Source organism: Scyliorhinus torazame, chromosome 5, assembly GCF_047496885.1.
Source record: "Scyliorhinus torazame isolate Kashiwa2021f chromosome 5, sScyTor2.1, whole genome shotgun sequence".
Taxonomy (NCBI): Eukaryota; Metazoa; Chordata; class Chondrichthyes; order Carcharhiniformes; family Scyliorhinidae; genus Scyliorhinus; species Scyliorhinus torazame.
Window position 1 is genome coordinate 214619650 of NC_092711.1, and position 21084 is coordinate 214640733.

The following is a 21084-nucleotide window of genomic DNA, read 5'->3' on the forward strand; positions in this document are numbered from 1 at the left end:
GGCCTGGTCTGCGATCGGGGCCTACCGATCGGCAGGCCGGCCTCTCGGGCTGAGGGCCTCTTTTGTTTCACACGGGCCCCTGTAGCCCTACGCCATGTTGCGTCGGGACCGGCCCGGAGAACGGAGCCACTGGTCATGCGCATATTGCCGCCGGTCCCACTGCGCATAGCCAGACCCGTGGCACCAATCTGACACCGGGGATTTGGCCCCCTGAAGGGGTCAGAAATGCTGATTCTGAGGCCATGTTGACGCCGTCAAGAAGCACAACGGTGTTTACGACGGCATCAACACTTAGCCTCAGGACCAGAGAATCCTGCCCTCTGTGTTTTGATGGAACATGAAACATACAGTTCCACCAGCAGTGTCTGTTCATGTTTTGACTCTGTCTCGTGGCTGATGCAGGATAATTACTTGTGAATGATTGCAGTCGCTTTTTATTTATTGTCTTAGATGCATCAAGGTGATCATCTGCGATGCATTAGAGGCACATAAACCTCAGCTATAGTTGTTTGTTTTGATATGTTCTCCCATCCCAGGGTAGATATGCGAATGCCACCCAGATGAAATACATGAGATTGGAAATACATGAGATTGTCAGAGTGAACATTTAACAATCGATATATTAGTAGGCTTCTCAGAAATGTTGCCTGTTCTGTGATATTTTGCAGTTATGTGATCGATGTAATAATGGACAGTTAAAAGTAAAGTCGCCATAGTCCCGGATGACCATAGGCTGCTTCCCTTTTGAGGGGGAGAGCTGACTGGTGGTGATTTAACCTGAGGATCACCACCCCTCAGGCAAGGGGCAAGTTTGAGAAGGTGGGGCCTTCATGAATAACCTCAGCCAGTACGGGAATTTAACCCACGCTGTTGGCCTTGCTCTGCCTCACAGACCAGCTGTCCAGCCAACTGAGCTAAACTGCCCACCAATGGTCAGTTAACAACATATTGGGTTGTAATTATGGGTCCCATCCATCTAGCCAGTATCCGTTCTTCTGTTACAGCCTACCATGTTTCTACATTCATCTGTCTTACCTTTTAAACACAGTTCATTTTACAAAAAAGGGTGACCAAATATTGTTCTGTATAAGGAATAAAACCTTCCACTGCTTCCTTTGTGGAGTGGTAATATAATTTGGGAGTGAAGTTGGTGAAGACGCCTTTCTTTTAACTTCTAGAACTTTCAGCTCAGCCTGACTGGCTGGCTATCACAATTTTATTCGAAACAAATTTGAACTGCCTCTATCTTGTTATTGATGGCATGAGTACATCGGGCACTAATTAGTAACTTTGATCTTAAAGGAGGGGAAAATATGCTGGAGCAGTGGAGATTTGTTGAAGGTAAACTGTGTTTCGCTAACTTGATTAATCTTTTGCTGAAGTAGGAGGGAGGGTTGATGAAAGAAATGTAGTTGATATTGTATATTTGGACTTCCAAAAGGTGTTTGAAGGAAGGTGGGAGAAGCCTCGTGTGGAGTTAAACAGTGGCAGGGGTGTTTTGAAATGTGTTTTTCTGCACTCACATTCAATATAATTCTAGATATTTAAGTGAGGTGTAACATAATTGTGTGCAGAAGCTGATAACAAGGTGAAGTTAAATGAATGTTTTTAACGGTCTGCGGTTTTGCTGACGGTAGACTCACGGCAAACAATTTCCTGATTAGTGTTCTTTCTGAATTACCTCACCTTATGGTTTTGCATCGCAGGAAGTCAGTCACACACAGGTTCCATAGAAGCGCTACAGTGCAGAAGGAGGTAATTTGATCCAGAAACGATCTGCACCGACCCTCTGAAAGCGCACCCTACCTAGGACTACTCCCCTGCCCTATCCCCATAACCCCACCTAACCTGCACATCTTTGGACTGTGGGAGGAAACCGGAGCACCCGGAGGAAACCCATGCAGACACGGGGAAAAAGTGTAATCTCCATACAGTAACCCAAGGATGGAATCTAACCCGGGTTCCTGGTGCTGTGAGGCTGCAGTGGTAATAACTGTGTCACCGTGCAGATTCGCAAGCCATGCATGATTCCATATTCCATCGTCAATACACAGATTTATGATGTACTTTCCATTATCTGCTTTGAGACTGCTAACTCATAAAGCCTCTCCCCATGGTGACGGTATGTAGCACACAGCATTTATTATACTGCGAGAGTGCGCACTGCAAATTGTGATGGAAAGAAAGAGTGGGCTTCATGGGGGAGACGTAATTTTTTTCTTGTCTGCTTTCACATCCAACAATGTGGCTGACTAGCCTCTGGGTTTTTCTAACACCATTCCCTGAGCTGTTCTTTTATTCAGCAGCTAAGCGGAATGGGAAATTCCCAGTTTCCCCGATATCTCAACTACCACAATGTACTTCACATTTCAATAGCAGATTTCAATCGGGATTGTGACAGAAGTTGAAACAACCTGTGCCCCCTGTCTGGATCCTTTGCCGCTTTGAAAATAGATGTCAAGGAAGGACAGGAGATGTATATCTGAAAAAGAGTTCTAAAACAGCACGACAATTTTAAAATTAAGGCAGCCTCTTCTAACAAACTATTGATTGAACTTTCTCCAGGCCCTTATTCATCATCTCATCGTCTAGTTGCCAAGTCTGCTATCATCACATGATGTAATGGTTTTAAGGATTGGGTGATGCGAAATTCACTCACAGCACAAGTGCGGCAATAAAACTGTTGAGGGGCCAATTGTGTGTTGATTTCTTAAACACCATTTCAAACATCAGATGAACGAGTTTACACATTCCAGAAAGGCGGAAAACCAATTTTAAAAAAACAAGCAAATACGCTAAATTTAACATTGTTTAACATTGAATTCCTGAAGACTCCAGGACAGTTTAGGAGGGTTGGCAACCCGTTTTCTCATCTCCTAGTGGGCAGAATTTCACGGTAACTTCAGTGGGCTTTTCACAGTAACTTCATTTGAAGCCTACTTGTGACAATAAGCGATTTTCTTTTTTTTTTTCAGATTGACCTAACTAGAGATTTGACAAAATGGGGTGACATATGTGGGGCAGCATGGTAGCATTGTGGATAGCACAATTGCTTCACAGCTCCAGGGTCCCAGGTTCGATTCCAGCTTGGGTCACTGTCTGTGCGGAGTCTGCACATCCTCCCCGTGTGTGCGTGGGTTTCCTCCAGGTGCTCCGGTTTCCTCCCACAGTCCAAAAATGTGCAGGTTAGGTGGGTTGGCCATGACAAATTGCCCTTAGTGTCCAAAATTGCCGTTGGTGTTGGGTGGAGTTGCTGGGTTATGGGGATAGGGTGGAGGTGTTAATCTTGGGTAGGGTGCCCTTTCCAAGAGCTGGTGCAGACTCGATGGGCCGAATGGCCTCCTTCTGCACTGTAAATTCTATGATAATCTATGTGATGTTTCACGTTACAAAATTTACTCACACCAAAAAGGAGAAAGGTGGCACACGGGGAACCCTTAATAAATCTGACTGCTGAAAAAAAACCCTGACCTGCCAGCAGCCCCTATTGTCCATGACTTTGTATCCCTAACAAAATTGCAGTTCAGTGCCTGAATGTCCAACAGATGCTGCTGATGACCAGGTAGCACTTCACATTTATATACAGACCAAATCCATTTGCAAAGCGGAGATAATTCCAATATGTCTAAATGATTCATTTACAGGATAATAATATGAAGTTGATGAGGAAAACCATTTAGCCCAATTCCCAGCTCCCTCATTGCAAAGCAGCCTTAATCTTCTCCCTTTCACTGGCATCTCAGTCAGTAAATCCGTAGTCTCTAATACGCTTCCCGATGTCTATTTTAATTATTGGTGGCTCTTTGTGTGAGGAAGCTCTTCCTGCCAATTCTGATAAATTATCTCTCCACCAGTTTTAACATATGCCTCCTTGTTTGAGAGTTTTGGCTTATGGCTTGGCTTGACATAATGTTCCCGGTTTACTGTGTTTAAGGTCTTATTTACTTGTACGAGGTCCCTCTCAGTCATCTCCTTTCAAGTTTAATCAACTCTCATCTTCGTAGCTCATCCCTTTAGATCGGAGGGCAACCTCGCAGCTATTGTGTCACCACCTCCATGGCTTCATAGTTCCCCTTTGGTCTTATACTGGTGATATGATGGCTACTTTGCACTTTGCTCTTCAGGGGCGTCATTCACCGACCTCCCGCCAGGTTGGCCGCCGTGAATCCCGTCCCCGCCCCCGCCGAAGTCTCCGGTACCAGAGATTGGGCGGGGGCGGGAATCGGGCCGCGCCGGTTGGCGGTACCCCCCGCTCAATTCTCTGGCCCGGATGGGCCGAAGTCGCGCCCAGAAATTGCCTGTCCCGCCGGCGTAAATTAAACCTGGTATTTACCGGCGGGACCAGGCGGCGTGGGCGGGCTCCGGGGTCCTGGGGGGGTGCGGGGCGATCTGACCCCGGGGGGTGCCCCCACAGTGGCCTGGCCCGCGATCAGGGCCCACCGATCCGCGGGCGGGCCTGTGCCGTGGGGGCACTCTTTCCCTTCCGCCTCCGCCACGGCCTCCACCATGCCGGAGGCGGAAGAGACTCTCCCCGCTGCGCATGCGCGGGAAGCTGTCGGCCGCCGCTGGCGCTCCCGCGCATGCGCCGGGAAACTGTCAGCGGCCGCTGACGCTCCCGCGCATGCGCCGCATTTCCGCGCTAGCTGGCGGGGCAACAAACGCAATTTCCGCCAGCTGGCGGGGCGGAAATCCCTCCGGCGTCGGCCTAGCCCCTCAATGTTGGGGCTCGGCCCCCAAAGATGCGGAGCATTCCGCACCTTTGGGACGGCGCGATGCCTGTCTGATTGGCGCCGATTTGGGCGCCAGTCAGCGGACATCACGCCGTTGGGGGAGAATTTCGCCCCAGTTTTCAGCATAAATAGGGAATCGCAAAAGCAAATGGAAAAATTGTTTTACCCTTTTTGCACTACCTGCCCAAAGAACAGGGCTTGACTTTGATATTTCAGCATCACTCTGAGGCCAAGTGTAATAGAATATTCGACAGCCTCATTTCATTCAGCGAGAGGTGGAAATTAGAGACGTTTTTTTCCAGACCCCATTTGAGCGATTATATTTTCCAAAGTCGAGCTCTGGATTTTTACAAGAAATTCTTAATTCTGGGGTTGGGAATATACACATATTCTGAAAGCTTGGTGGGCTGGTTGTGCGCTGGGGGCAGTGGTGGGATGATGCGGGTTTCACGAGGAAATATCGGCAGCGCTCAAGTCGATTGCTTGTGGATTCAACATTCGGAACTGAGCTGCAGACAAAGGTTTGAGGGAGAAAAAAAAAACATGCACAGACTGTTAAAAAGAAGAAGACAGCACGGGAAAAACAGCAAGCCATTTGAAAATAAATCACCCATTGTGTAAATGGAGCACAGAGGATCTGACAGTGGCCCAATCAGATTTATTACCACCTGCTGTAGGAGAACAGGTGTACAGGTATTGGAGAAGCACTACAGAGCATTTTAAAAATTGGTCAAAGACTTTAGAGAAGCACAATTTTGAAACTAACAAATGCCACCTTCTCAGAAATCAGGATTGACTCCTCCATGTATTCTTTAAATGGCTGTTCACTAAAATTACAATAATCAAACGCTGGGTTTCCTTTATCAATTGAGAGATTGAGGTTAACACTTACATTTTCTGTGGTTCCTGTAATGACATGTAGGCCATCATAGGTTGACTTGATGTACATACCCTACGAAAAGACAAGATGCAAGGTCAATGACACATTTTGCCATGTCAGATTAAACCCCACCCTCCCATCCATATCTAACAGGCAAAACTGTGCGGCTGCTGCAGAGAGCGCTGAAAAATTCAGACAAAATGCACCCAGCAGCGACCAAATTGATTCCCAGGTGATATATTTCACCAACTACGAGTGATCCTTTCACAATTGAGAGAGAAAAAAAAGTCTTTAGCACCTCCTGAATGACTAAAAACCAAGAGTGCAGAGTCAGCCAAATCAATAATCTTGCGTGCCGGTAATTAAATTGCAAAGTGAAAATTGTCGTACACATTAAACAATGTAGTTCATTCACGATCTTGTATGACAAAACAAAGCTGCATATTTTCTCTCACGTAAAGAGGCTGACAGTAAGAGTAATTTAAGGTTCTTCATAGCGGACTCAAAGCCTGTGGCCTTTTATAAGGTTTTTAAAAAAATCTTGGCATTCTGCAGTCAAGGTGGTTATGACAGAGCACTGATTAAATGCCACGCTCCAGTGCGTCACAGTCCTTGTGACTGTCTGCATTATTTTCAGCCTGTTGAGAAATTCAAAATTTGTGTAAGAATAAAAATCTGACATAAAGCAGACACTCTTGTGGCTGGTCAGTTGAGAATTCAGCTAAACGCAAGACTGATACCGATTTTTGAAAAAAGTCACTGTGATCTTTCGCCCCCCCCAGATCTCCAACAAGCCAGCAAATTTAATGATCAACAAGAACATCCCCAACACGGCTATTCCACTTCAGCAGTCAGTAAATACCCTTTGAAATACCCTTTATTTGAAAATTAGAACCTAACACACCACAGAGGAGGATCAGACCACAAAAGGTGCCACAGTGAAATGCGGCAGTCAGCATTCTCAATCTGCTTCTACTCCATTATTAATAATCTAACCATATCTATTAACAGCACTGGCAGCTCGCACTCAAGTTATTAATGAGCTTAGTTATGTCTTCTCTCAATTTTAATAGCCAATCATGTTGCCCATTGGAATTAATGCCAGTGGCTTATCAGGACACCCAATCTGAGGAGCTTGAGTTGGTTGATAAAAGGTGACTGATATTTCCTAGTCGAAAGAAAACAACCCCAATAATTCGACTTCAAAAACAAACCCGAATAACCGCCAGTCTGAATCATAGATGTCATGCTCAGTCGTTACACTCCAGCTTTCCAAATTAATTATTCCAGATTTCCAGAGAACTTGGGGACAATTTTAACCTAATTTGCCACAGGATCATAGAAGACACTGATTTTACTTCCTACCCAACATTACTCTTCATTGATATTCAATATTGCATTTCAGTATTTTTAAAAATAAATTGAGAGTATCCAATTCTTTTTTTCCCAATTAAGGGGCAATTTCAGTGTGGCCAGTTCACCTACACTACACATCTTTTTGGGTTGTGGGGGTGAGACCCACACAGACAGGGGGAGAATGTGCAAACTCCACATGGACAGTGACCCGGGGCCAGGATCAAAACCAGGTCGTCAGCGCTATGAGGCGGCAGTGCGAACCACTGTGCTACCTTGTATTTCAATGTTTAGCAAACGGAAGGATATGGGGGGTGGAGATCATTTATAAATTGCTCATAAGTGAGATGAGATATAGGGCGCAATTCAGCGGACAAAAGTTAAGGCCCGCTTTTGGGTGCATATGGCATGGGGTTCCTTGGCGGCAGCATTGGCGAAATCACGGCCTGTATTCAACGGCACTTAGTGCCAAAAATGAGTCCCCATGTGAATCTTGCCATTCCTGGTCCCCTTGCTGTCTGATTCCTTCAACTCGCGCCTCAGCTGCTCGCCACTCACAAGGGGGAGCTGCTTTTAAGTGCTCTCTCACTACTCACTCCCAGTCAACACACAGGTATGGAAGTTCGCAGACCTGCTCCTTGGTTTGGTGATGCCAATCTGGCCAAGTTTCTAGATGCCATTGATGAGAGAGAGGGCACCGTGTTCCCCCGAGGGGGTCGGAGAACCAACAGCAGGGTCAGCAATGTCACCTGGGATGCAGTGGCAGCAAGTGTGGGCAACGTGACCACGAGGACCGCAATCTAATGTCGGAAGAAGACCAACGACCTCCAAAAAGCTGCAAGGGTAAATGCCATCTCTCCCGGCATCACTTCCACCTGCCACCCTTCAATTCACACAAACCCCCCTCCCCCACCCTCACCCCAACACACAATTCACTGGTGGCACCTTGCAAACCCCCCCCCCCCCCCCCCCAGCATCCTCAAGCTTGTACATCAGTACCCCCGGCACTCGTCAGTACAACCCCTTCATGCCGAAGTACAGTGCCCACACTTACCACCTGCTACAGACTCCCCCGACCCATGAAGCGTGCGGCTCAGTGTCCCCTCTTTTCCCGGCAGGAGAGGATAGACCAGATTACGAGGAAAAGGGTGAAAACAGGAAGAAGAGTCCCAGAGATCCGAGCCCTCACCCACTACGAGGCACGGGCCCTGTGAATCGTGGGATTGCCCAGTCGATTTCAGCGGGAGCGGAGCTGGTTAGTCAATTTCAGCGGGAGCAGTGCGGAAGTGAATTCTGGGAGGTAAGTCTCTCCTTTAAAAACACTTGTCTTTGCAGGGGCAGGCCAGTCGATTTCAGTGGGAGCGGAGCTGGTTAGTTAATTTCAGCGGGAGCAGTGCGGAAGTGAATTCTGGGAGGTAAGTCTCTCCTTTAAAAACACTTGTCTTTGCAGGGGCAGGCCAGTCGATTTCAGCGGGAGCGGAGCTGGTTAGTCAATTTCAGCGGGAGCAGTGCGGAAGTGATTTCTGGGAGGTAAGTCTTTCCTTTAAAAACACTTACCTGGTCCCGTTTTCGGTCCCTCTTTGCTGTTTTAAAAAAAAAAAATTTTAGTGTTTAAGGCGGGAACAGGAAGTTCGACCCGCGGACTTCTGGGAAGACCCTCAACAATAAATTCTGGTGGAGAGGAAACCCGAGACACTACACGTGTAGTGTCTCCCACCCGCCCTCCTCCTCTAACCTAATAATAAGACCCATTGGTGTGAGGTAAGTACCATATTTTATTATTATTATTTTTAAAAAAAATTTAATTTAGTTGTTAGCCAGATCTTGGCAGAAAGTTAGAGGGATGGCAGGGAAGGGAGTGCAATGTTCCTCCTGCAGAATGTTTGAGGTGAGGGATGCCGTTAGTGTCCCTGCTGATTTTACCTGCAGGAAGTGCTGCCATCTCCAGCTCCTCCAAGACCGAGTTGGGGAACTGGAGCTGGAGTTGGAAGAACTTCGGATCATTCGGGAGGCAGAGGGGGTCATAGATAGCAGCTTCAGGGAATTAGTTACACCAAAGATTGGAGATAGGTGGGTAACTGTAAGAGGGACTGGGAAAAAGCAGTCAGTGCAGGGATCCCCTGCGGTCGTTCCCCTGAGAAACAAGTATACCGCTTTGGATACTTGTGGGGGGGACGACTTACCAGGGGTAAGCCATGGGGTACGGGCCTCTGGCACGGAGTCTGTCCCTGTTGCTCAGAAGGGAAGGGGGGAGAGGAGCAGAGCATTAGCAATTGGGGACTCGATAGTCAGGGGCACAGATAGGAGATTTTGTGGGAGCGTGAGAGACTCACGTTTGGTATGTTGCCTCCCAGGTGCAAGGGTATGTGATGTCTCGGATCGTGTTTTCCGGGTCCTTAGGGGGGAGGTGGGAGCAGCCCCAAGTCGTGGTCCACATTGGCACTAACGACATAGGTAGGAAAGGGGACAAGGATGTCAGGCAGGCTTTCAGGGAGCTAGGATGGAAGCTCAGAACTAGAACAAACAGAGTTGTTATCTCTGGGTTGTTGCCCGTGCCACGTGATAGTGAGATGAGGAATAGGGAGAGAGAGCAATTAAACACGTGGCTACAGGGATGGTGCAGGCGGGAGGGATTCAGATTTCTGGATAACTGGGGCTCTTTCTGGGGAAGGTGGGACCTCTACAGACAGGATGGTCTACATCTGAACCTGAGGGGCACAAATATCCTGGGGGGGAGATTTGTTAGTGCTCTTTGGGGGGGTTTAAACTAATGCAGCAGGGGCATGGGAACCTGGATTGTAGTTTTAGGGTAAGGGAGAATGAGAGTATAGAGGTCAGGAGCACAGATTTGACGTCGCAAGAGGGGGCCAGTGTTCAGGTAGGTGGTTTGAAGTGTGTCTACTTCAATGCCAGGAGTATACGAAATAAGGTAGGGGAACTGGCAGCATGGGTTGGTACCTGGGACTTCGATGTTGTGGCCATTTCGGAGACATGGATAGAGCAGGGACAGGATTGGATGTTGCAGGTTCTGGGGTTTAGGTGTTTTAGTAAGCTCAGAGAAGGAGGCAAAAGAGGGGGAGGTGTGGCGCTGCTAGTCAAGTGCAGTATTACGGTGGCGGAGAGGATGCTAGATGGGGACTCATCTTCTGAGGTAGTATGGGCTGAGGTTAGAAACATGAAAGGAGAGGTCACACTGTTGGGAGTCTTCTATAGGCCTCCAAATAGTTCTAGGGATGTAGAGGAAAGGATGGCGAGGATGATCCTGGATAAGAGCGAAAGTAACAGGGTAGTTATTATGGGAGACTTTAACTTTCCAAATATTGACTGGAAAAGATATAGTTCGAGTACATTAGATGGGTCGTTTTTTGTACAGTGTGTGCAGGAGGGTTTCCTGACACAATATTGACAGGCCAACAAGAGGCGAGGCCACGTTGGATTTGGTTTTGGGTAATGAACCAGGCCAGGTGTTGGATTTGGAGGTAGGAGAGCACTTTGGGGACAGTGACCACAATTCGGTGACGTTTACGTTAATGATGGAAAGGGATAAGTATACACCGCAGGGCAAGAGTTATAGCTGGGGGAAGGGCAATTATGATGCCATTAGACGTGACTTGGGGGGGATAAGGTGGAGAGGTAGGCTGCAAGTGTTGGGCACACTGGATAAGTGGAGCTTGTTCAAGGATCAGCTACTGCGTGTTCTTGATAAGTATGTGCCGGTCAGGCAGGGAGGAAGGCATCGAGCGAGGGAACCGTGGTTTACCAAAGAAGTGGAATCTCTTGTTAAGAGGAAGAAGGAGGCCTATGTGAAGATGAGGTGTGAAGTTTCAGTTGGGGCGATGGATAGTTACAAGGTAGCGAGGAAGGATCTAAAGAGAGAGCTAAGACGAGCAAGGAGGGGACATGTTAAGTATTTGGCAGGTAGGATCAAGGAAAACCCAAAAGCTTTCTATAGGTATGTCAGGAATAAGCGAATGACTAGGGAAAGAATAGGACCAGTCAAGGACAGGGATGGGAAGTTGTGTGTGGAGTCTGAAGAGATAGGCGAGATACTAAATGAATATTTTTCGTCAGTATTCACTCAGGAAAAAGATAATGTTGTGGAGGAGAATGCTGAGCCCCAGGCTAATAGAATAGGTGGCATTGAGGTACTTAGGGAAGAGGTGTTGGCAATTCTGGTCAGGCTGAAAATAGATAAGTCCCCGGGACCTGATGGGATTTATCCTAGGATTCTCTGGGAGGCCAGGGAAGAGATTGCTGGACCTTTGGCTTTGATTTCTATGTCATCATTGGCTACAGGAATAGTGCCAGAGGACTGGAGGATAGCAAATGTGGTCCCTTTGTTCAAAAAGGGGAGCAGAGACAACCCCGACAACTATAGACCGGTGAGCCTCACGTCTGTAATGGGTAAAGTCTTGGAGGGGATTATAAGAGACAAGATTTATAATCATCTAGATAGGAATAATATGATCCGGGATTCAGCATGGCTTTGTGAAGGGTAGGTCATGCCTCACAAACCTTATCGAGTTCTTTGAGAAGGTGACTGAACAGGTGGACGAGGGTAGAGCAGTTGATGTGGTGTATATGGATTTCAGCAAAGCGTTTGATAAGGTTCCCCATGGTAGGCTATTGCAGAAAATACGGAGGCTGGGGATTGAGGGTGATTTAGAGATGTGGATCAGATATTGGCTAGCTGAAAGAAGACAGAGGGTGGTGGTTGATGGGAAATGTTCAGAATGGAGTTCAGTTACAAGTGGAGTACCACAAGGATCTGTTCTGGGGCCGTTGCTGTTTGTCATTTTTATCAATGACCTAGAGGAAGGCACAGAAGGGTGGGTGAGTAAATTTGCAGACGATACTAAAGTCGGTGGTGTTGTCGATAGTGTGGAAGGATGTAGCAGGTTGCTGAGGGATATAGATAAGCTGCAGAGCTGGGCTGAGAGGTGGCAAATGGAGTTTAATGTAGAGAAGTGTGAGGTGATTCACTTTGGAAGGAATAACAGGAATGCGGAATATTTGGCTAATGGTAAAGTTCTTGAAAGTGTGGATGAGCAGAGGGATCTAGGTGTCCATGTACATAGATCCCTGAAAGTTGCCACCCAGGTTGATAGGGTTGTGAAGAAGGCCTATGGAGTGTTGGCCTTTATTGGTAGAGGGATTGAGTTCCGGAGTAATGGAGGTCATGTTGCAGCTGTACAGAACTCTGGTACGGCCGCATTTGGAGTATTGCGTACAGTTCTGGTCACCGCATTATAGGAAGGACGTGGAGGCTTTGGAGCAGGTGCAGAGGAGATTTACCAGGATGTTGCCTGGTATGGAGGGAAAATCTTATGAGGAAAGGCTGATGGACTTGAGGTTGTTTTCGTTGGAGAGAAGAAGGTTAAGAGGAGACTTAATAGAGGCATACAAAATGATCAGGGGGTTGGATAGGGTGGACAGTGAGAGCCTTCTCCCACGGATGGAAATGGCTGGCACGAGGGGACATAGCTTTAAACTGAGGGGTAATAGATATAGGACAGAGGTCAGAGGTAGGTTCTTTACGCAAAGAGTAGTGAGGCCGTGGAATGCCCTACCAGCTACAGTAGTGAACTCTCCAACATTGAGGGCATTTAAAAGTTTATTGGATAAACATATGGATGATAATAGCATAGTGTAGGTTAGATGGCTTTTGTTTCGGTGCAACATTGTGGGCTGAAGGGCCTGTTCTGCGCTGTATTGTTCTATGTTCTATGTTCTATGAGAGAGCAGTCACCGACTGTGAGGTTGACCTGTGCCAGAGAGGTGAGGATCCCTTCACCCAGATGACCTGTCTCAAATGAGTTGCTGATGTTCCACAAAATTAACCTTTCACTTTTGGTGATCACATGCCCATTGTGTCGCATGATCACCATCTGGTCAGGTCGGGCCATCCGGAGTCATCCCCCCCCCCACCCCCCAACCCCTCCACCCTCCTCAGATGAGGCCGTATGTCCCTCCGCGTCCTCCTGCTCCTCCAGCATGTCGCCCTGCTGCTGTGCCAGATAGCGGAGGGTACAGAAGACCACCACAAAGCGGGAGACCCTCTGGGAGGTGCTGCAGAGCACCACCAGAGCGGTCAAGGCATTGATACTGCATCTTGAGCAGACCAATGCACCACTCGGCGATACATCAGGTAGCAATTTGGGCCTCATTATATCAGGTCTCTGCCCAGTCTCAGGCCTCCTCACTGGCATCATCAGCCATGTCCTCAGCAGGTATCCCTTGATCCCCACGAGCCAGCCTGTCACCCTGGGGTGGTTCTCAAAGACACTGTGGATCTCTGGGCCGCAAGATGTAGCTGTCATGCACGCTCCTAGGGCAGCGGGCACACACGTACATGATTCTCAGATGGTGGTTGCACATGATCTGAGCATGTGGGACCCCTTCCTGTTAACATAGGGCACTCACTGATGCCCCGGTACTCGCAGGGTGACAAGCGTGCCATCAATGGCCCCCGGACCTGGACAATTCTGGCGCATTCTGCAGCCCGGGCATCTTGGTGGGACTGGTCCAGCTCGAAGATTATGTGGTCTGATGCTGGGGCATGCAGAGTGGCCGTCACCTACTGGATGCACCTATGGGCTGAAGATTTGAATATGCCGCACAGGTTCCTGCTCAAGCACTGGAATGACCCAGTGGCATGGAAGATTAGGGTTACAGTGACCTTCATGGTTACCGGGATCGGTTGTCCTCTTCCTCCACGGGGTGCAGCTTCGGCAAGTACCTGGCACAGATGCCGCACTGGCTTCCTGTTGAGATAGTCTTCTTTTTTAAAAACATTTTTAAAAATATGTTTTATTGAAATTTTTTTCCCAAACAACAATTTTTCCCCTCTTACAAAGCAAACGCAACAATAACAATACAGAAATTTTTAACAATACACAAGTAACAATACCCCATTATCTTTGACCTAAACTAAACTAAACCCCGCCACCCCCTCCCTCCCCTCTCCCCCCCCCTTCCCCCGGGTTGCTGCTGCTGGTCATCTGTCTTCCCTCTAACGTTCCCCTAGGTAGTCGAGAAATGGCTGCCACCGCCTGGTGAACCCTTGAGCCGATCCTCTCAGGGCAAACTTTATCTGCTCCAGTTTAATGAACCCCGCCATATCATTTACCCAGGCCTCCAGTCCGGGGGGTTTCGCCTCCTTCCACATGAGTAGGATCCTGCGCCGGGCTACTAGTGACGCAAAGGCCACAACGTCGGCCTCTTTCGCCTCCTGCACTCCCGGCTCTTCCGCAACTCCAAATAGAGCTAACCCCCAGCCTGGTTTGACCCGGGCCTTCACCACCCGCGAAATCACTCCTGTCATTCCCTTCCAATACCCTTCCAGTGCCGGGCACGCCCAAAACGTATGTGCGTGGTTTGCCGGGCTCCCGCCGCACCTCCCACATTTGTCCTCCACTCCAAAGCTGCTCAATCTTGCCCCTGTTATGTGTGCTCTATGTAGCACCTTAAATTGAATCAGGCTGAGCCTGGCGCATGAGGAAGAGGAATTTACCCTGCTTAGGGCATCAGCCCACATACCCTCCTCTATCTCCTCCCCTAGTTCTTCTTCCCACTTTCCTTTTAGTTCGCCCACCGACTCCTCCCCCTCTTCCCTCATCTCTCTATAAATCTTTGACACCTTGCCCTCTCCGACCCACACCCTTGAAAGCACCCTGTCCTGTATCCCCTGTGTCGGGAGCAACGGAAATTCCCTCACCTGTTGTCTAGTAAACGCCATCACCTGCATATATCTCAAGAAATTTCCCCGGGGCAACTTATACTTTTCCTCCAATGCTCCCAAGCTCGCAAAAGTCCCATCTATAAATAAGTCTCCCACCCTCCTAATTCCCAACTGGTACCAGCTCTGAAATCCTCCATCCATTCTTCCTGGGGCGAACCTATGGTTGTTCCTGATTGGGGACCCCACCAGGGCTCCCCGCACCCCTCTCTGTCGCCTCCACTGTCCCCAGATATTCAATGTTGCCGCCACCACCTGGTTCGTGGTAAACCTTTTAGGTGAGATCGGTAGCGGCGCCGTCACCAGCGCCTCTAAACTCGTCCCTTTACAGGACTTTCTCTCCAGTCTTTTCCACGCCGCTCCCTCACCCTCCATCATCCATTTACGTATCATTGCCACATTGGCGGCCCAATACTAATCGCCCAAGTTCGGTAGTGCCAATCCTCCTCTGTCCCTACTACCCTGAAGGAACCCCCTCCTTACTCTCGGAACTTTCCCTGCCCACACGAAGCTTGTGATGCTCCTGTCTATTTTATTAAAAAAGGTCTTGGTGATTAGTATAGGGAGACATTGAAATACAAATAAAAACCTCGGGAGGACCATCATCTTAATTGCTTGCACCCTGCCCGCCAGCGATAGAGGCTGCATGTCCCACCTCTTGAAGTCCTCCTCCATTTGTTCTACCAACCGTGTCAGATTAAGTCTGTGCAAGGTTCCCCAGCTCCTAGCGATCTGAATCCCCAGGTATCGGAAGTTTCTTTCCACTTTCCTTAGAGGCAAGCCTTCTATCTCTCTACTCTGGTCCCCTGAATGTATCACAAATAATTCACTCTTCCCCATGTTTAGTCTATACCCCGAGAAATCCCCGAACCCCCTCAAAATTCGCATAACCTCTATCATCCCCCCCGCTGGGTCCGACACGTATAACAATAGGTCATCCGCGTATAACGAGACTCGGTGTTCTTCTCCCCCTCTAATCACCCCTCTCAATTTCCTGGAGTCTCTCAACGCCATGGCCAGAGGTTCAATTGCCAACGCGAACAACAATGGAGACAGCGGGCATCCCTGTCTTGTTCCCCTATATAGTCGGAAATACTCCGATCTATGTCGACCTGTAACTACGCTTGCCGTTGGAGCCCCATAAAGAAGTCTAACCCAGCTAATAAACCCGTTCCCAAACCCAAAACTCCTTAACACTTCCCATAAATACTCCCACTCCACCCTATCAAATGCCTTCTCTGCGTCCATTGCCGCCACTATCTCTGCCTCCCCCTCCACTGGGGGCATCATTATCACCCTTAATAGTCGTCGCACGTTAACATTCAGTTGTCTCCCTTTTACGAACCCTGTCTGGTCTTCGTGCACCACCCCCGGGACACAGTCCTCTATCCTCGATGCCAGTACCTTTGCCAACAATTTGGCGTCCACGTTCAATAATGAAATGGGTCTATAGGACCCGCACTGCAACGGATCTTTATCCCTCTTCAAAATTAACGATATCGTCGCCTCCGACATCGTCGGGGGTAGAGTCCCCCCTTTCCTGGCCTCATTGAACGTCCTCACCATCAACGGGGCCAACAAGTCCACATATTTTCTGTAATATTCCACCGGGAACCCGTCTGTTCCCGGGGCCTTCCCTGCTTGCATGCTGCCCAGTCCCTTAATAACCTCGTCCACCCCAATCGGTGCCCCCAGGCCTACCACCCCCCGCTCCTCCACTTTCGGGAACCTCAATTGGTCCAGGAACTGCCGCATCCCCTCCTCTCCCTCTGGGGGTTGAGACCTATACAGTTCCTCATAGAAGGTCTTGAACACCTCATTTATCTTTCCTGCCCTTCGCACCGTGTCTCCCCTTTCGTCTCTAATTCCTCCTATCTCCCTCGCTTCTGCCCTCTTTCGCAATTGATGAGCCAACAGGCGTCTAGCCTTTTCCCCATATTCATACCTCCTCCCCTGTGCCTTCCTCCACAGTACCTCTGCCTTTCTGGTGGTCAGAAGGTCAAATTCCGTCTGTAGTCGTCTCCTCTCCCTGTACAATTCCTCCTCCGGGGTCTCTGCAAATTCCCTATCCACCCTTAAAATCTCCCCCAGTAATCTTTCCCTTTCCTTGACCTCTGTTTTCCTTTTGTGGGCCCCAATGGAGATCAGCTCTCCTCTGACCACCGCTTTTAGTGCTTCCCATACCACTCCCACAGGGACCTCGCCGTCATCATTGACCTCCAGGTATCTCTCAATACACCCCCGCACTCTTGCACACACTCCCTCATCCGCCATCAGTCCCACATCTAATCGCCAGAGTGTTCTCTGCTCCCTTTCCTCTCCTAATTCCAGGTCCACCCAATGTGGGGCATGATCCGAAACCGCTATGGCTGATTACTCAGCTTCTTCCACCCTAGAGATCAACGACCTTCCCAAAACAAAAAAATCTATCCGGGAGTACACTTTATGGACATGGGAGAAGAAGGAAAACTCCCTAGCCCTAGGTCTAAGAAATCGGTTGAGATAGTCTTCTGCGCAAATGCTGTCCATCAGCTCATGGAAGGACCAACCACACCTGTACACATTGGACCATCGCTGGCATCCCCGTCTGGCCACCTCCTCAGCCTGATGGGCGGTTGGGTCTTCAGCATATGCTGCGGCCCCCTGCCTGAATTGGTGTTGCTGCCTTCAATGTCGACTTCCCACCTTGGCTGCCACAAACATAGCCAGGGCAGCCTCCATGGGATCCACACCATTTTTCTCCCTGGAAGGAATTGGAGGACAGAGCCTGACATTCAGTTAGGGCCACCACCCTGGGACCCTCCAAGCCTCTCGCCACCATCACCATGACTATCTCATCCAGCCAGCCAGTTTTGGCTCGCTCTACACACTGACCCCCGGTCAGATCAGGAGCCACTAGACCCCAGACATCTGCCGGGAACATTAGAGAGGCCGAGCTTAGCTGCCCTCCGCTAATCCACACACATATACCTATTGGCTCCGAGAGGGTCGTCAGTGGTAAAGCCCTGCTCTTTAGTGTTTGATTGTTGGCAGATGCCTCTCTGGTTCTGATGCTCCTAGAGTTCAGGCACAGTATTCAGGCATCAAAGGTTGCTGGACATGCAGTGCACTAATCATGCTCTGAGACATGGCACATGTTCCTTCGAGGAGGTGCTTGAGAATTCCCTCCAAATTGTACCTTCTTTTCTGGATCTCCCTTTACATTCCTGGGCTTAAGGAACTGTGTGGTCACTGGAGGTTTCCTGAGCCAAGACTTTTCTTCACCTCTCAGTACTGCCCTCTTCTGTTTACGGACTTCTGTTTGCCTCACCAACAATATTGCTTCTTCTAAGGTGAGGTCTTCCTTAGGTTGTAATATGTCTGATAGGGTTACATCATTTAGGTCTCCATAATTGCATCCTTCAACCAGCCTGTGAAGGCATTAATAAAAACATCTTCTGATTCACCTGGTTTCCTTTTGTTGATTCTTTCTAGAGTCTTACAGCTCCTCAGGTTAAAACAGTTATCGAAGGCTTTCAAGACTTTCTTCAAATTTATCAGAGGTATCATTGATACCCGTCTCACAATAACATAATCTGCTACTGTACCTTTGGAGGAAAGTAATGTGTAAACCTGTTCAATGTCAGATTGACTGTCCAATACTGAAGCAATTCGGAACTTCAAAAATGTATTCCTCCGAAGTGCCCATTTTGTTTGATTTGGTCCGTCCACGTGTCAAAACTTCCCAAATAGCATATATTTAGGGGGCGGGATTCTTCGTTGCCCGACGCTGATATCGTAATCGGCGATCTGGCAGAGAATGGGCTCCGACGGCCAAATCGGGGACGGCGCCAATTTGACGCAGGTCAGCCATGCTCCGCCCCGCACACCGTTGCAATGGCATTAGCGCATCATCAGAAGGTCTGATTGGCTGAGTTCCCGACCGCACGGTTGACATGTGGTCTGAGCGGTCGGGAGCCCAGCATGGCGGCTGCGGACTGTGTCCAGCGCCGGGGTCCTTGCCGCTGGCTTGGGGGGGGGGGGAGGGGGCTTCCGCGAGGCCTGGGGGGACTGCTGGGTCGCAAGGGGGTGGCCTGTGGGGTCGCGGATGGCGGGTCAGGTCCACGCGCGAACGGCGCCATGTTGTCCGGCGCGACTGCTGCAGGTCGTCGGCGTGCGCATGCGTCGCCAGGGACCCGGCCATTCTCTGGCCGTTTTCGATGGGGGAGCCGGGAGTTTCACCCGGCGGCACTGCTAGCCCCTCACCGGTCCGGGAATCGGTGAGGTTTCGTCGCCGATTTTGGAGTCGGAAAACAGGCGTGAATTCTCCGTTTCAGCCGGCACTTCGCCACTGAAACGGAGAATCTAGCCCAGGATCTATGACTTTTCTAGTGGTTTTAGGTGGTTTACCTCAAATTTTAAAGTTTCCTTCTAGTATCTGAAGCTTTTCAACACTATTCAGCCTCTCACCGAGACCTGCTGAGGTCAATATCCCTCCCTGGGGGATCCCACAGTTTGACTAGGCATTTATTTTATGAACCCTGGAAAGCTGCTAAAAATTAATTTGCATTAAATAATTTTAATAATCTGTTATGATCCTTGGAGAGACCACAGGTCATGGGGGGTTGGGGGGGGTGGGGGGGAGAGATATGTTTAGCGACCAATAATGTTGAGTGAAGTTTGAGATTCAAAATGTTTACTAAGTGAACAAAGCGACAAGATTCCAAGGGTTTTGAATAAACAAAATAAATTTTACTATCCAAGTTCAGGAAGATAATACAATTTACAGTATCTACATTATACTCTAACATCCAAGGTAAGTATGTGGTACATGTGATTAACCAGGCAAATTTTGGTCGCTCACACCACAGTACATGATTGATGATAGATGCAACCAAAACAGATTTCATGGATTTCCCAGCAACCCACCCATACGTTCATCACACTGTGAGTCAACCAATCTCACTGAAACATAATCTCCTTGCAAGGGTTTGCAATTTCCACTTTTGAATATCGTGCTTTGAAATTCTCTCCAAAACTCATTCCTACTTGGATGCCTTCAACAATGACCCATCTCTCAGGTTTTCAATCTTGCCTTCTGATAGCCTATCCCCCTTGGATCTCCAAGTACACTCAAGCTACACCTTCCAAGTACAATCTCAGATCTACGGCCACTGCTCCAAGAGGTACTTTGCCCTAACAGCCCAAAGCACAGTCACCAAACTTTGGCTGCTTTCTGGGATCTTCAGTGCTTCCCTCAAGCCCATTTTACTCAAGGTCTGCTCCCTGCAGCTCTTTCTTTACTTTGGAGTCTATTTCACAGCTCCTTAATGTAACATAACTTAACAGGATCTATTTCTGTCCCTATCTTTATCCATTACCTGCGACTTCTTCTTGGGACCTCTTCCTGTCATCCTCCCTGATTTGGGATCTCTCAATATCCCCCCCCCCCCCCCCCCCCCCCCCCCAACAATGTCCTCTTCCCTGGGATACCTACTAGATGATGGCTCTCCATTCACAGCTCCAGGGTCCCAGGTTCGATTCCCTGCTTGGGTCACTGTCTGTGCGGAGTCTGCACGTTCACCCCGTGTCTGTGTGGGTTTCATCCAGCTGCTCCGGTTTCTTCCCACAGTCCAAAGATGTCCAGGTTAGGTGGATAGGCAATGCTAAATTGCCCTTAATGTCCAAAAAGTTTAGGTGGGGTTACTGGATTACGGGGATAGGGTGGAGGCGTGGGTTTAAGTCGGGTGCTCTTTCCAAGGGCCGGTATAGACCTAGAGGGCCGAATGGCCTCCTTCTACACTGTAAATTCTATGAGATGTTCAAAATAATGAGGGCTTCGAACAGAATAGATGGGGAGGAACACTTCCTATTGCCAGAATAGTCGAGAACCAGAGGTTCCAATTTAAAGTTACTGCAGCGAGTGGCTAAGGTCTGGAATACATTGCCTGCGACTGTGATGGAGGCACAGGGAATTGGATAAATGGAGAGGAACAATTTGCAGGGCTGAGGGGAAAGGTCAGGGGAGTGAGATTAGCTGAGTTGTTCCTGCAGAGAACCAGCACCGACACAATGCCCCGAATAGCCATTTCTGCACTAACCATTTTATGATTCTATGAGCTGTAATAGATGTGCACAGCTGGCTCAGGGAGATGAAGTAATCTTCTATCTGTTTTGTTCAGATACTAATTTATAACATTTATCACCTAATAGTACAGAAAATTATTTGCAGCTTTGCCAACCATCTGACGGTATTATGACATACTCAATTTTTACTGTGAACTTTAGTGTGCTACAGATTTAGTCTTTTTATCTGATCACTGGCTTCTCATTTCACACACTTTGTAACTGATCTAAAACCGATGCCGGTGTACATTACACGCCAGACCCACTTGTCCAATGGC

At 48.7% G+C, this 21084-nt stretch overlaps 1 protein-coding gene across 3 annotated transcripts in view; it reads right to left on the reverse strand.

Moving 5' to 3' along the window:
- The window catches only part of LOC140420938 (connector enhancer of kinase suppressor of ras 2), a 986283-nt gene that overhangs the window by 500651 nt on the left and 464548 nt on the right, over window positions 1-21084 (reverse strand). For all 3 annotated transcript variants that reach the window (XM_072505113.1, XM_072505112.1, XM_072505114.1), the window contains exon 7: window positions 5623-5682. In XM_072505113.1, coding sequence (XP_072361214.1) covers window positions 5623-5682 — 60 coding nt within the window. The remainder of the gene's footprint in view (window positions 1-5622; window positions 5683-21084) is intronic.